The sequence below is a fragment of the Brachyistius frenatus genome, unplaced genomic scaffold (genome assembly GCF_029030835.1).
Source record: "Brachyistius frenatus isolate BFR_SWC_R1_liver_20210118 unplaced genomic scaffold, ASM2903083v1 Contig_93, whole genome shotgun sequence".
In the NCBI taxonomy this organism is placed as follows: Eukaryota; Metazoa; Chordata; class Actinopteri; family Embiotocidae; genus Brachyistius; species Brachyistius frenatus.
In genome coordinates, this window is record NW_027210692.1 from 1192579 (window position 1) to 1208528 (window position 15950).

The 15950-nt window shown below is 43.2% G+C and overlaps 1 protein-coding gene across 1 annotated transcript; it reads left to right on the top strand.

Annotated features, from left to right (window-relative positions):
- The first annotated feature begins 2811 nt into the window (after nucleotides 1–2811).
- Nucleotides 2812–15874, top strand: diras1b (DIRAS family, GTP-binding RAS-like 1b). Its single transcript, XM_069710700.1, has 3 exons — nucleotides 2812–2994; nucleotides 13297–13637; nucleotides 14442–15874. Exons 2-3 carry the CDS (start codon nucleotides 13329–13331, stop codon nucleotides 14727–14729), a joined length of 597 nt encoding a protein of 198 aa, XP_069566801.1. The 5' UTR covers nucleotides 2812–2994; nucleotides 13297–13328; the 3' UTR covers nucleotides 14730–15874.
- Nucleotides 15875–15950: the final 76 nt, after the last annotated feature.

Consider the following 15950-nt stretch of genomic DNA (forward strand, 5'->3'; position numbering starts at 1 on the left):
TGCTGCACTAATTTTTGTATGCCTCTGCACTGGTGACGCTCGTGGCCAGAGGCATTATATTTTCTACCACGCGTCCCCTTCTCCTGAAAGGGATCTGAGGAACACCTTGAGGGAATCTCTTCAAATGGAAGAACTGATTAGATTTTGGTGGTCAAAGGTCACTGTGACTTTAAAAAAAAAAAAAGGTTTTGTGGCCATAACTTAAAAATTCATACCCTAATTATAACAAATTTCACACTAATGTCCTAATTAGATCAAATGATGCAGTGATGGCATTTATATCCAAAAGGTCAACTTCATTGATATCATAATGTTTTGCAAAAACACTTTTCTGGTCATTAAGTCAGCAGCACAACTCGGAAGCAGAGATTGTGATCATATTTCACACGTGGGCGGATATTGAATCAGAACTTTGGTGTCCACCTTGACTCTGTGCTGATTGTATTGATCTTCTGTGCTGTTGAGTTGAAGATGTGTGCAAAGCATTCACATTGTCGAATGTGTAGCTTCTTTGCGGCAACATCCATATTTAAAGCACCGTCTACTGTCACGGCTACAACGTGTTCAATTGGAATCGGCTTTGTTGGCCAGATTCCTTTAAAGTCTTCCACACACATATTATATGAGTCTGGACATACATGGATGTAAACTGCAACTGGCCTGGTTGGCGGAGGCGTACAACCGTGAGGCAGTGACTCTAGTGTGTTGGGATTTGTTGCCGAGAAAATATCAAAGCCGTGCACAGTGTCTCTCCGTCCTACGTATCTACTTGATCTTTCGACCTGTCACCCTCAAGTACATTTACCAGCATTCAGACGGACTAACCACCCACGTATTAATTTGTGTTTGGCTTCTGTGTTCACGGTCGAGGGGCTCTGGAAGGGAGGCCCTTTGTGTTTGTGCGCTGGATGTAATGCATGGGAAATGGTCGACGGAGCCAGTGTGATGGCCGCACACCAGGACGGGGAGAGGAAAGCACCCATCTGGAAATGGCTGCTGTGAAGATGTGTTCACTGGGGCGTTTGTTGTGTGTGCCCCCAGCCATTGGAAGCCGAAAGGTTATTGATTTAACAGAATTGGCAGCCAGAAACCAATTACTGCATTGTGTTGCTGTGTGGTTTAATCCAAGGTGTTGTGCTGTGTGGTGGTGGTGGTGGTACATAAATTTTTTTCAAAAGACCTCAGAAGTTATTCAAAAGTAATATTGCATTCAATATTTTTTTGTGAACTTCAGACAGCAACAGTAGTAACAACATTTGGGTGTGATTATTGGCGGTTGTGTTAGATGTACATGTTTTTACTGTAGGCGGGAAGTACTGAGATTTACAGCCTCATTTTTCTGAAGTGTTGCTTTAAATCGTGACTTCTGATGTGAATGTGACTCCTCCTTTCCTTGCTGAATTTCCATCTGCATTTTCCTGCACAATCTTTTCTCCAGCTTAAACCTACATTATCCTCTTCCTTCCTCCCCGGTCTTCACTCGTCATCCTCAACAAATGCTACCTTTAACAAACCATGCATGTATCTGCTTCTTTTTTTTCTCCACCTCCTGGTTTGTCACATCTTCTGCAGTTCCCCTGCTCACCGACAGAGAGGGCCAAACGCACGGCTGTCTGAATGGAGTTGGTGAGTCATACAGTCAGACCGTCACGTACAGACAACACGGCTCAGAACAAGGCCTGGTCTGACTTGGCCATGGGCCTATACTAGCACCAGGGAGAGGCTTATTCACATTTAACTTGTGATACCAAACGAAATGAATGGCATTCTCTAGTGTATGCTGACATGGGCTGAGGACTCATTTGGGTGTCTTCATACTGGACTGCTATACTTCCTGCATATTGGCCCTTATCTGTCTTCACGTCGTTAATTGTTCTACCCACTGCGTGCTGTTTGGCTATATTACATCACATGTAGCCTGAGTACACTAAACGCAGCACTCTGCTGCGTTCATGTGTTCCTGACTCTGCGCGGTGTTGAAATCCGATGAGGTCGCTGTCCGTGGTGCTGATCCGAGATCGAACAAACAGAAATACGACTTTGTTTTTGCTTTTGTTTTTAAATCAAAATCTTTCCAATCTAACTTCAAAAATGACCTCATCAATAAAACATAGCCGGCTTGACATAACTTAAAGCTGATTGATATAGTTTCAGACCTGTGCTTTATGGAAACTATGCGTTTATATTATCGTTATTTGTGTCCTGAGTAAAAACTAAAAGGAATATTATGTGTAACCTGGCTCGAAAATCTCAACGATTCTGACCTTTTACTCTCACAAAATTTCACTTTGGTCATCCTTTTACTTCTGGCATGAGTCTGCCATCATGACCCTGGAGATATCTGATGGTAACAGTGGTGGCTGAAACATCGACAAAATCATTTGGAAATTAAAATGGAGCTTTGCTGAAGTTACATTTTTGAGCATAAATGTAATTTCATCAGATGTGATTTGTTACTCAATGAACATCAATATTTCTAACCTCGAATTTAAAAACATTTTCTGCCTTGCATATGATTTTGATTGATATTTGGGTTTATTTTTCTATCTCGTGTTTCATTATCAGTGTCATTTCCATAATTTAGTTGTTCGTTATGACCTCACATGGTCTGATTCTTTCAGCTGTATTCTTCATAAAGGATTTTTTTTTTTTTTTTTTTTTTTTTTTTTTTAAAGGAAGTCTGTTTAAATTGCCTATTTTGCTGGCATCAACCACTAGGAAGTGTATGAAGTGAAAGAAAATCAAGTGTGGACAGAAAAGGGAGAGGGCATAGCACCTCCCACGTTCTATCTGCGAGAAAGAGAGAGAGAGAGAGCTGGAGAGAGACAGGGACACAGAGAGAGAGAGAGAGAGTGTCTGCTGTGGTGGTGTTGGAAATTGGACGACATGAGCTCTACATGAACCGCGCAAAATGCTTTAAGACGCTTTCGGCGTTTGTCTGTCATCCTTCTGAACCGAGGGCGAGCCTGAAGCGGAGCTGTACTTCACGACCAGGTATGGAGATGCTGCTCATCCTGCACATCTTGCATGGAGAGGAGATGTTGGTATTCAGTGGCGTAACCGCGGTCCTTCTGCTCGGCTGACTGGAGTGCGCACCCGATTCCTGCTGTTCGCGGCCAACACGGGATAGCAAATCTCACTTTCTTCATCCACCACGGGGCTGTTGTTTGAAATTCGTCCACGCCAGCTCCTATCACGACTCGCATTTCTATTCGGCAACCTCGGTCGAGTGAATTGTATGTATAGGCTTTGCCCGCACAGCCATATTGGCAGGCAGCAGGAGAGAGAGGGCAGAGATGTGAGGGTTGTCGGGATTATCATATTGCTTTGAGGTGTGTGTGTGTGTGTGTGTGTGTGTGTGTGTGTGTGTGTGTGTGTGTGTGTGTGTGTGTGTGTGTGTGTGTGTGTGTGTGTGTGTGTGTGTGTGTGTGTGTGTGTGTGTGTGTGTGTGCGCGGGGGGGGGGGTGGGGGGGCTGCGACTGCGAAATGATGGCACCGCTGCGAGATGGCGATCCTCTGGTATTTATGAATGAACCAAGCGGAGTAGGGTGGTCTGTAATGGCGTTGCGCACCAATCTGCGGACCGACGGAAAGCCCTCTCCGCCTGCCGGCCCTTCCTGAGCGGAGATGCACGTCAACATTTGACTATACACTAATAATGACGCCGGCGTGACGCATAAAACCCGATTTGTGAATGCCATAGTTAATCCTCCATCTGGATGTGCGTTTTTCCGTGTCTCCTCCTCCATGTCTGATGTGTTGTTGTTGTGCCTCCATGGAGAAGACAGGAGAGCCATCATGACATGCGAAAAGAGTTGTGCATTATTTAGGTCCTTTCTGTATGTGTGTGCGTGTGCGTGTGTGTGTGCGCGCGCATATATATGTAATTCAACTTCCTGTATGCATTGAACACTGCCAGTCATGGGTGTGTGTGTGTGTGTGTGTGTGTGTGTGTGTGTGTGTGTGTGTGTGTGTGTGTGTGTGTGTGTGTGCAGGGTTTGAGCGGAAAAAGGGGAGAGGGGAAGAGATGTATGGCAGTAAACCCTGTGAGTAAGCTTTAAAGAGTGTGGTGGAGAGTAGCATAGAGAGGCAGACTGTATTAAAACGTGCATGTGTCGGAGGATAAGTGGACTCGTGGGGGAGTGTCGATGTCCTGCCTGTTTGTCTGTTTGTCCGTCCTGAACAGTCACAGTACAGTTGCATAAGAACACTTCTATCTACTGAGGCAGGACAAAGAAATGACTCAGCCCATGGTAACAAGCAAAACAAGAGAGAGGTGATGATGCTGATGATGATGTTGGAGGTGAGTGGACGATAATGGATGATGATGATTTTTGGTGGGATATTTTGTAGCTAAGGACCAAAAAAAAGCAGCATATCAGAGACTGATGTGAGATACCCTCCACAACGGTCAGGATGGTTTAGATGTTAAGGAAGATGTGAATTAGTCTGGCAAACATTTGATCAAATAACAATAACAAAACAGATTTGGCACACAGCACTGTACATGCAGAAACATGCTACTGCAGGAAGGTTGTTGGCTGATGGAAGTTTGAATAAGGAAAGCTTATATAGCTTCAATATCCACTTACTATATTGAATATCTTTTCATCCAAGAACTGGTGTGGTGTGTAGTTGTTGTGTTGGATGGCTGCCGTATGTCAATGCCTGAAACAGAGGGAAAATAAACTAGGTCATTTATCAGAAAGAACTTGAATTCTCAGTGAACTATTCCTGATAAATAAAATAATAAATATTTTCAAATACGAGACAAGCTTTTTCAGATGTTTCTTGACATTAACAAATGTCAGTGCAATTCCCAAATCATTAAACAAAAATGGATTCTCTTCTAAATTTAGAAGTGGCAACAGAGGCCTCATCATCACTTGTCATTTCTGTTGATAAAAATAGTTTAAGTCTCCGTTGCTTTGATAGCACAAGTCTGGTGAAGTGCAGCATCTCTCCTGAGTGCATAATGCCGGCTTTAATACTGGAACGTCTGCTTTAATGCTGGAACAGATCAATGCTAAAGTGTTTTAGTTGTTCTGACGGCATCAACTCATTTGATAGGGTCATATAGTCTTCATTAGGCAGGATTTTCTTGGTCTCGTGCATAACTAATCGCAGGCCAGGATGGGTGCTCTGGTCAATTATGCACAGTGACCACATGTTTGTTTGTTTTTTGTTTGTTTTTTTACATTCTGTTCAAGTAGCAGATATTTGTTTAAAATACAATTCCTTCAATATTTAAATCTCCTTTAAAAAAATATCAGAACTAGTAAAAAAAAAAAAAGTAAAGTAATTTGTGGTTTTAGATGGAGAAAAGTTAACGGTCATTATCTTCTAATCCCAGCTGCATCTCAAGCAGTCTGGCGTGGGATTCCCTTGTCATTACTGCTTTTAACCATCTGTGTTGTTATCAGACCTGGATCAAGTGGTATTATAAAAAAAATCTGTGCTCGGTTGATCTAGCCTGTAGAGACCAGTGGAGTCAATCCAAAACTACCAAACCTGTCACCATCTGTCACTGCAGGCAGGCTTCTGCTGCACAGTCCGCCGGCCTGTAATTAGTGCTTCAGTCAGGTCAAGGCCTTTACAGCGTCTAAGAATAGACTTCCTTGAAAAAAAATAAAAGATAAACCTTGATACATTATGCAGGCTTTGAAAACGAGTCCGACTGCTCTGTCAGTGCTGGAATCTGAAATTCCTCTTTGGCTCAGTCCTGGTTTTAAGTCAGGTGCCTGTGTGTCTCCTGGATCGGCAGGCTGAGGTATTAGCAGAGTCTTATGGAGAGACCAGACGGAGCAACCCAGGGTTCCCCAGGTCACACTAATACTCTGTACAAATACACACTCAAAGACTAATTACATGAGGATGTTACATCCAGTCCTGTGTACACTGCTGCATGGAACCAGCATGATTATGGTCACAATGCTTGATTAAAGCTCAGGAATAAATCTGCCTAGAACGGAAATGTCTTAAATTCCTCTTGAAAGTCCACATTTGCTATATATTCTAATGTAGATGTATTAAATTGCAGGTAAGAGGGATGTTTATGGTAACCCGTAGCGGAAATCTTAAACTAAAAAAATGCAAATAATCCAGACAAAAACAAAATTGTTTTGCTTTTTGTTTTCCACCATAAAAGTGCTGTGTGCAATAAACTGCCATACATAAAACATGTTGATGTTTGCCAACCTGAATGCTAAAATTCTCCTGGTAGATACCTCACAACTCCAAAATGTCCATGTTTTAACAATGATGCAAAAAACCTGCTTGTTTTGGACAGGATTATGAGTATTTTGTTGTTTAGCCAGTTGTATTTGATATTATTTTGTAAAAGTTAAGAGTGTGTAGTAAGTCCATTTTCGAATGCTCTATTTACCTTGTCACCTTACATCGCCACTGTCCTTATAGTAAATGTATAATGTTTAGTCAGAACCCACAGAAGCAGGAGTGATAAAGCATTTTGGGGTTGTTTATCAGTTATAATCACCCAGGACGTGTACTGTGCACAGCATACAGGTGAACTTAGGACATGTGTTCAGGGCGGATATTTGGGGGCTTGTCCTGCATAACCCTCTGATAACTTACATGTGACGCTGTGGGTAACAACGGACAGATAAATGTAGCCTTTACTGTTTGTGCCTATGCTGATTTTCCCATGTGTCACTTCATGCTGAGTCAAAGAGATGCCCTCGGGGTATCAGAGGGCTTCAGGGTGCATGTAGTGTTACAGAGACTGCTGGTAACTTAAGTTCTGGGAATTGGGTCAATGCAGAGCAGGCCACGAGCAGAGAGGAGGTTAAGCTCAATGATTAGCCACTAAGCCAAGACTACAAGTGCTGCAATCTCTTGGACAGTGAAGCACACATGCCCTCCGTGCGGTGGGGTACGCTCAATCACAGTGTAGATTGACACTGATGAGACGCATACACACCCATAGTCTCACACATAAGTCTTAAGCATACCCACAGGAATTGCTACATTTAGATTTTCACATCTAGTCTGACTTAATCGCTTGAGTTATGCAATGCAGAGCTGCAATGCAAAAAAAGAAGAGTATAATATGTGAACTGTCATTTTATTTACTTAAATTATTGTTTAGAGTTTTTACTACACTTGCTCTGATTGATCTAGCGAGCAGCACTCTTGACTAACGGTCACCTCACAATACATGTACAGGTCAAACGGGTCAGAATCAGAATCGGCTTATTTGGCCAGGCATGTTTACCTTTTTCTCCGGTTGTAACTTTTCTCTCGACTTGCAAAAACAGACATAAATAGACAGATAAAACATAAATAGACATATATTTCGATTTAAGAAACATATATACACCTAAACAATGGTGCAATCGCACCTGGTGAAAATGGTGCTGATGCAGTTGGGTGTAGTGTAGTGCAAAAGGTGTAGTCATAGGTGCAATGGTTAATGCACATTTTCATATTTTGTCTCTCTTGCAGACAGTCAGGTGGGAAGATCGATGCTACTCTCATGTCTGTCGGGTGAATATGAGGCTGAAGGCAGCCGCCAGTTGGCTTAGCAAAGACTGGAAATAAACAGGCTCTGGGGAGGTCAGGAAATCTAGCAGGTTGGCTTTAAAGTGTGAAAAAAACAACAAAGAAAAACACATAAAAACAATATTTTGTGCTTCTACAGAGCTTATGTCATGCTGCATTCAATGACACGCTGCACTTGCTTGTTTGGTATTTTGCTACCTCTGCACAGAAGCGAGCTGTTTCCTCCCATTTCTCGTCTTTGTGTTCAGCTAAGCTAACCAGCTGCTGGCTGCAGCGTACCCTACTCGCATCGGAACAGGTGTCGATCTTTTCGCCTGACCTCCGACAGCTACCACACGCACCGTTATCCAACTCAAACTGACACTGCTTCTTTTCATTTCTGAGGAGCTCCCTTTTTGCAGGTTTTCAGTTCAAATTTAGTGGACGGCAAGAAGCAGTTTCAGTCACGTGAAAAATAATGTCATAACAGTGTACGTTCCAGTTTCTCTAGCAAGGATCAATTACTCTGATGGATCACGAACATATTTAATAGTTTTAGTTCCCTTGATATAAAAAGGATGTTTCCTCTCTTTGCATCATCACCCTCCAGCAGACACGCACTCTGAAGCAATCCGAAAAATATTCAGCTTTATCTGTCTTTTTTTGGGGGGGTTGGGAGGAAATGATGGAGGAACATTTTCACATTCATAAACCTTAAATTAAATCCAACAAAGATTTTAAGATCAACACAATCTGTGGGCTTTCAGTGTGTGTGTGTGTGTGTGTGTGTGTGTGTGTGTGTGTGTGTGTGTGTGTGTGTGTGTGTGTGTGTGTGTGTGTGTGTGTGTGTGTGTGTGTGTGTGTGTGTGTTTTAGCTAGAGTGAGTGCAGTGAAGCAGCAGCGTGACTGAATGTGTGAGACTGAATCAAAATTTATAAATTGAACCTCTACAGTGTGCACAAACCCAAAAACACAGATTAACTCCTGTGGTAAAACACACACACACACACATGCACAGACACACACCGGGAAAGACGAGCTGATGTGTGCACAAGAGAACAGGGAATCTTCTGCTTGACTGCACAAACAGACAGACAGACAGACAGACAGACAGACAGACAGACAGACAGACAGACAGACAGACAGACAGACAGACACACACACACACACACACACACACACACACACACACACACACACACACACACACACACACACACACAGATAGAAACTTTCTGCAGGTTTCGGTGTTCCTGATGAATCTGTGGAACAGTTGCAGCCAAAAGAGGACAGAATATTTGAGGAAAAACCTCGAGCTGATTATCTGTTGATCCTGTAAAACACTCATCGCCAAATAGTCGTGTCCACAGCATTCCAGTATGTGCAGCCTGATTAAAACCCGTTTCTCTACAAGATACCATGGGACCGCTTTGTGGGTGTCTATTTAATCACGCTCTTGATCTGTTGAATGGCATTGTGTTTGATGTTGGTCAATGCGCCTCCTTTGTGCCGCTGTGTAAGTGGCTCTCTTGAGGGAAATTATGTGCATATTTTTCGCTAAAGGTGACATTTCCTTGCTGTGTCTGTGAAATAAACGAGCGCAGACGGCTGCAGTTGCGTCTATTTCCTGAATGTGAAGGGAGGAGGCCTGTTTTGGTCTGAGCCAAATGCTATCTGCTAATGGAGTTTGGCTGCGCTGCCACAGATGCATTTATAGTGTACCATTAATTCATTAAGGAACTGCAGTGCTCTGGTTTCAAACAAAACAAGAGGGGGAGGGGGGCCAGACAGCTTGGATTTGGGGAGGCGTGTCATTATTCTCAAACGCCCGGTGTCAAGGACAAATGGTGAAGGAGCGGAAGTACAGTATGTGTGTCACTGAGGTTGCACCTGTGTGTGCAGTGATAGCTGCTGACGGAGGGAGGGAGGCGGCTAATTTTAGCTCAGGTGAAAGAAGAGGGGGGAGAGCAGAGGAGGGGGTTTTGATGAGCAGGATCATTGTCACAGAGCTGAAATCCACATGCAAAAAAAAACCAAACCGGCACCAAGCGAGGCAGGATGACAGGCTGCCAGCAGGGAGACGAGCCCCATCGATTGAAACCACAGCGGCCTTAGTTTATTGATCAAACAGCATGGAGACCCGGGGAGGGAGAGAGCAGGAGACAGCGAGAGGATGCTCGGGGAGCAGGCCGAGGAAAAGTAGACTAACAGATAGAGACAGATAAGTAGAAAGAATAATTGAGAGTATGTCAGTATCGAAAGCATGTGCAAGTGTGTGTCTCATCACAGATGCACTGACATGTCAGCTACAAAACACAGCCTGCATAATAGATATTCTAGATATTTGTCAGACTTTGTGATCATTTTTCTTGCAGTATTTCATTAAACAGAGGTATCTTTTTTTTTTTTTCCTCCAAGGATCGTCCTGGTTTATAAGCAGCATGTAACTCGGGTATTATTTTTTTTAGTGCTGGCCCTAATTTCTATCTCTATTTATACTCATGAAGTTGCTGAGATCTGAGAACACAGCTCTGCTGCTAAATATAAGTAAGACGGGGCAAGAAATCCCCTGTTTTGCCAAATTTATTTGGAGGACGCAATAAAGACAAACTCTAAAATATCAGGCCAGGCTGTGTGTTGTGATTGTCACATCACAGTTTACAGACGACTTCCTGGTTCAGCTTTCAAGTGCAGTGATTAATGTTAGTACTGACGTTTCTGGTGTTTAAGATAACCTGGAAAAGCTGTTGGCTACGGTCTGATGTATTTTTGGCCTCTTGGACTAACAACATAGCAAGTTGGTACGGCGATTGTGTTATCAAACAGTTGCCGAATTACTGATTAGTACGGATTTAGAGTTATATTTCTGGGGACCCAACACCTCAAATCTGACATACACTGTCATTTTGTTTTGGTCTCTACCAGCTCCTGAAGGAAATATCTTTAACTGCTAAATTTTCGTCTGAGTTCACCAGCAAGGTGCTAAGGTCTGTCAATAGGTGCCTCCATAAACAACATTGATTACTATGGCTAGTCGCGGGTTGTAAAACCAAAACTGGCTCTGTCACCATCATGAAATGTTTGTGGATGATACAAATAATTGCGATTCATGATTTAATTGTCATTTCCAGTGCCTTTAATGCCGCTATTATAGCATAAGCCTAATCATATTTATTGGTTGCGGTGTTTGGCTTTGCAACCTTGTCCATAATGTTAATGTCAACATGTAATAATTCTGATGGGCATAACGAAAACAATGACTTGAAAGATGCTAATATTATCTGTAGCGCTGACATAGACTGCAGAGCAGCGTGATAGTTCTCTTTGGGTTTGTCACTCCAAACAATACCTTCCACGTACACTGAGTCATTTGATCCATCGTCAATATAAAACCGTTGATCAGAGTACAATGTTGCCACAACAATAAGGCTCATGATGTAATAAATCTCCTTCAGAGGCTCAATTATCTCCAAGAAGGTCAAAAAAACATTCACAACAATTTGGCTTTTTAAATTAAATTAGTGCAAACTTTGCGCTTGTGTGTGTCTTTCTGTGTGTGTGTGTGTGTGTGTGTGTGTGTGTGTGTGTGTGTGTGTGTGTGTGTGTGTGTGTGTGTGTGTGTGTGTGTGTGTGTGTGTGTGTGTGTGTGTGTGTGTGTGTGTTCCTGTCTGACATAAGGCAGGCCTAAGCAGAAATCATTGTGCAGCTCTGGCAGCTCAGACCACAATTCTTCAGCGTGACTGAAGGCCTCATTAAAGCCAAGAGTTTGAGCCAACGCAGATGACCATTATTTCTGGCAATTTTGACATTTTAAACAGAGATTTTGCAATCGAGAAGCTCGGCTGTTAACAGGGACCCGATTGAACAGCTTCCCATTACCGCAGTCTTAAAAACGGTCTGCTGTGATCTAAAAGAGAAATACTTCGAATGGTTTGAAGCTCTGAAAAGTTAAGCTTCAGTCACTAAAATAAATTATTGACAGATTTCATCTGCACCCACCACTATCTCAAACAAAAATCCAGAGTTTATCTTCTCATAAGGCATCAGCGAGCCATTAAACAAGATTTCCAGTTTTCAGGCACATGAGCAGAAGCCACAGACTCACCTGAAAATGACACTGTGGTTGTGTGCTCAGCGTGGACATAAAACAGTCTTATATGTCTGCCATACTTACAGCTAGAGATTGACTATAAAACTCAAGAGGCACTCCCCGAATCCCCATTTATTCTCAACTCCTTGACTTATATTATCTAAGACCCAGCAATGCAATTACAGGTGCCCTGCCATCTATAGTGGGTTCCTGCAGTGCAAGCATGACAGAAATCCACTTATTCTATATAGTAGTGACGTTAATTTACTGTTTCATTACAGCAGGAGCTTTAGAGAGCAGCATGATCACAGCTGAAAGAGAATCTTATTATGGGACCTTAAAGCAAGTTTAGAACCAGAGCAGATAAATAATTCAACAGATACAATGTGTAATCATGCACTGACACCAGGCACTTACAAAGGTAGTAATAGATTATGCGTGGGGACATTGTTTAGCTGCATATGCATGAGCTGCAGCAGGTTATATTGACAGTGAAGATTTGCGTTGCTGCTGGCTACCAACTGGGTCCATTATAGCCTTGGTGTTGTATATATATTCTTTTTTAATAGTGTTTATATCATAATTTTATAACTTGATTTTATATAATGTGAATTAGGTCATTTTCCTTACTAGCTGGCCTCTGATATAATCTGTAACGATACAGGTTGTGTTTCAAGTCCCATTTTTCTGGAAGGAATATCTTACTAGGAGCGCACAGCAGGTGTTTTGTAAGATAAACAATAAATCTTAACACAGTTAAACCTCCATCAATTCAATTTTAGCCCTTTGGGGCCACAAGCTGTAAATGACATATATTCACCTTTTAGTTTATAATTTACACATCCAGCAGATACCGAGCGACATCAGCATTGATTTGTCACGTGTTTGGTGAATTTAAGTCCACCATTCAGCCTATTTTCTCCAATAAATCTTGAGGTCTACCTGTCACATAAACAAAAAGTGACAAAGAAAACACGTGTGTTTTTTTACAACTAATTTTCATCTTTTTAGTTTAGTTTCTGCTTGCAGCCCAAAGAGAAGCACTACAGGAAGGCACTGAAGTGAATCACTAACGTACAGCTACTTACGTGCATAATAGCATGCGCAAAAGCAACCTAATGGAATCCAACACTATTAATTAAGTATTTTTGATCCTTTGGTTTCGAGTTAACTTCACAGTTATCTTTAAAGCTGTTGTTTGATGTATTGGATTGCACTGTGTTATACGTGACGCTGTGTCCACCCTCTGTAGGCCTGCAGATTATTCTCTTAAGCAGCAGCGGCTCTGACTTCGTCTCCTCCAGGGTTTGCTGCAGCTGCTATAGTTGATAAATGAGGAAATGCTGGAATATTTTTTGAGGTTGAAACTGAGAAACTGCGACACTGCGCGGGGTATTGATTAGGAAAATGTCTGCGTCAGGTTAGGGCCTTGGAGCCTCACCAAACTCATCCTCTCTAATTTGTACTCTGGCTCATAGTCAGACCACGAGGACAGATAGATTGCTTGGAAACCTACTGGCCTGCGGTCGAGTCCCACCAGCACCTCCCTTCCTGTTCCTCATTCTGCTTGTATCTGCTGCTTCTGTATTGTCTAGATATTACACAAATGCTCCTCATTTTCTAAAATGATCTTCTTATCCCGCTCTTCCTCGCCCCCATCCATATCCCTGCTTCCTCCCCTGCTGCTCCCACCCTTCACATCATAGGTGTAACACTGTCTTAAGCCTGAGGGGGCAGAATGCCGGAGCAGAGCAACGACTATCGCGTGGTGGTGTTTGGAGCTGGAGGAGTGGGGAAGAGCTCCCTGGTTCTGCGCTTTGTGAAGGGCACCTTCAGGGACACCTACATCCCCACGGTGGAGGACACCTATCGCCAGGTGATCAGCTGCGATAAGAGCGTGTGCACCCTCCAGATCACGGACACGACAGGGAGTCACCAGTTCCCAGCCATGCAACGGCTGTCCATCTCCAAAGGCCACGCCTTCATCCTGGTCTACTCCATCACGAGCAAACAGTCCCTGGAGGAGCTCAAACCCATTTACCAACAGGTGGGGAGTGTTTGCGTTTGTTTGAGTACACTAAAGAGAGAGGATACAGTTTACTGTATATTTCAATATCAGTCAACTGATACCAAGTTATTATGTACCTGCAGTTGAAGTGACAGAAACATGCTATTAATATATTCTTTCTACAGTGTATTGAATTTATTGAGCCATAGTCATGATGCCATGTGTGATGTAATCTGAAGTCCACTAGTTTCAGTCACAATATGTCACCATGTATGTCAAATTCACCTCGTGAATATGTGGGTCTAACCACACGCCATTGGACTTTGTTTCCGGTCATTACAGCCTAATGGGCGTTGATCTCAGGTTAATTTTAAAACTATTGCAGCAGCCTTTAACCAATCGGTATTGATCATCATATGACATGCGTTGTGCACTGAGACTCGCCAAGCTGTAAACAACAGAGACATTCCTCCGTATTTACTGGTGTTATTGCTGCAACTGTTAGTATCGTTTCAACTCGCTCTTTTACCGCTGCCATTGTTGGAACTACGTTTAGAAACAAACGCTCGACTTTAACATCATCGCACTTAACCACCCACACTGGCCGCTGATTGTTTAGCCATTCGGAATAGCTGCACGCACCTTCATGCTATCAGGATTTCGAGACTATAATAACAGCAAAAATATTCGAGCTGTGAGCAATAGGCAGGCACTGTCTTCTCTTTGGAAGCTATAAATGGAGTAAAGATTAACATCAAATCAACATTTTTGTTCAAATTTATAATGAGCACTGATTAGCCAGAACATAACAACCTCTCTGCTTATTTTCCTCCAACCCTGCAGGTCCTGGCCATAAAGGGCAACGTTGAGGCCATCCCCATAATGCTTGTGGGAAACAAGAGCGACGAGACCTTGCGAGAGGTGGAGACCAAGGACGGGGAAGCTCAGGCCAACCAGTGGAAGTGCGCCTTCATGGAGACGTCGGCCAAGACCAACCACAACGTAACTGAGCTCTTCCAGGAGCTCCTCAACCTGGACAAGAAGAGGAACATGAGCCTCAACATCGACGGCAAGCGATCTGGGAAGCAGTCCCGTGCCGAGAGACTGAAGGGCAAATGCAGCGTGATGTAAATCCAGGAGAAGAGGAGAGGGGAGGCGACAGAGAGAGAGAGGGGGGGGGGATACAGAGACGGAGAGGTAAAGAAGGAAGACGAGAGAGAGAGTAGAGACTCCCTAAAACGTATCACTCAGAGAAGAAGTGTTTGAAAAGCAATGGGAATCTCATCATACGCATCCTCCTCCGTTCGACCGGTGCATTCACAAACCACAACTCACATACGGGAAACATTTCGGTTTGGAACATACATTCATGTGCATTCTACTGAAAGGGTCTGAGTGGGATGGAGATGAGCGGGCAGCCGAATATCGAGAAGCAAATCAAAAACAAGAAGCACGTGAGACTGGAAAACAAGTGCGGGTGTGGACTTTTTGCATCATCCGAGTGCCACAAAAACTAGTGGAGGAGCTCGTCGAGAACTTGGACAACAGCGAAGGCCACAGACTGCAGCAGTCCTTTAACGAAGCTGAAGGTTTCTGATCAGTGCAAAAAACATTCGATATCCTCTCTCACTTCTCCACCCGCCCCTCTTTCCCGGCCAAGCTCACACCCCCTCCCCTCCACCATTACCTCCCAGTAACCCTCATCCCGTGCATACCCCCTATTATAACAACTATAGAGAAATGTAATGTATATGTAACAGAGTTGACAACATTAGTTAAAGTCATTCATCTGGTAGAAACACTATTTTAAGAGACTGGCGTGTCCGTTCATGCTCGTAAGCACAGGACTTGAACGTTTGAGACTGCCAGCATGAACAACGCGCGTCACAGCGAGCAAACTCTGATGTATATAAACATGGGATATTTCAATCCAGTCTACACATGCTCTGCTCCAACTGGCATGTCAATCACAGAGTGAAGTTGAATCAAGGTTGAAGCATTAAGGCTTAAATTTGTGGCTAAAGGACAAATTCACTCATCTGCTCAACCTCATCGCTCCCCTTTAAAGTTAAAAAAAAAAGAAAAAAAAAAAGAAAAAAAAAGACCCTTCTTCACATTCATCACTATGTTTAAACTTCATCTGCAAACCCTCTAAATGTCCTCATCTGATGTGGAGAAGCATCCGGCGGCAGGGTACGCACACACGCCACTGGTCCGACGCAACAATCCTTTTAAGGTTCTCATCAAGTGTAGAATAACTCTGACTGGAATATGAAACAGAACGACGACGAGGACGATACACTTGGATAATCATTGCCGAGCTAGTAAGACGAAAGCGAAAACTGGGATGAT

Bases quoted from the DNA above. Each gene is read 5' to 3' on its own strand.
- diras1b (XM_069710700.1), top strand. From the start codon at position 13,329: ATGCCGGAGCAGAGCAACGACTATCGCGTGGTGGTGTTTGGAGCTGGA. The intron at 13,638-14,441 runs GTGGGGAGTGTT...CCAACCCTGCAG, and splicing joins TCAAACCCATTTACCAACAG to GTCCTGGCCATAAAGGGCAA.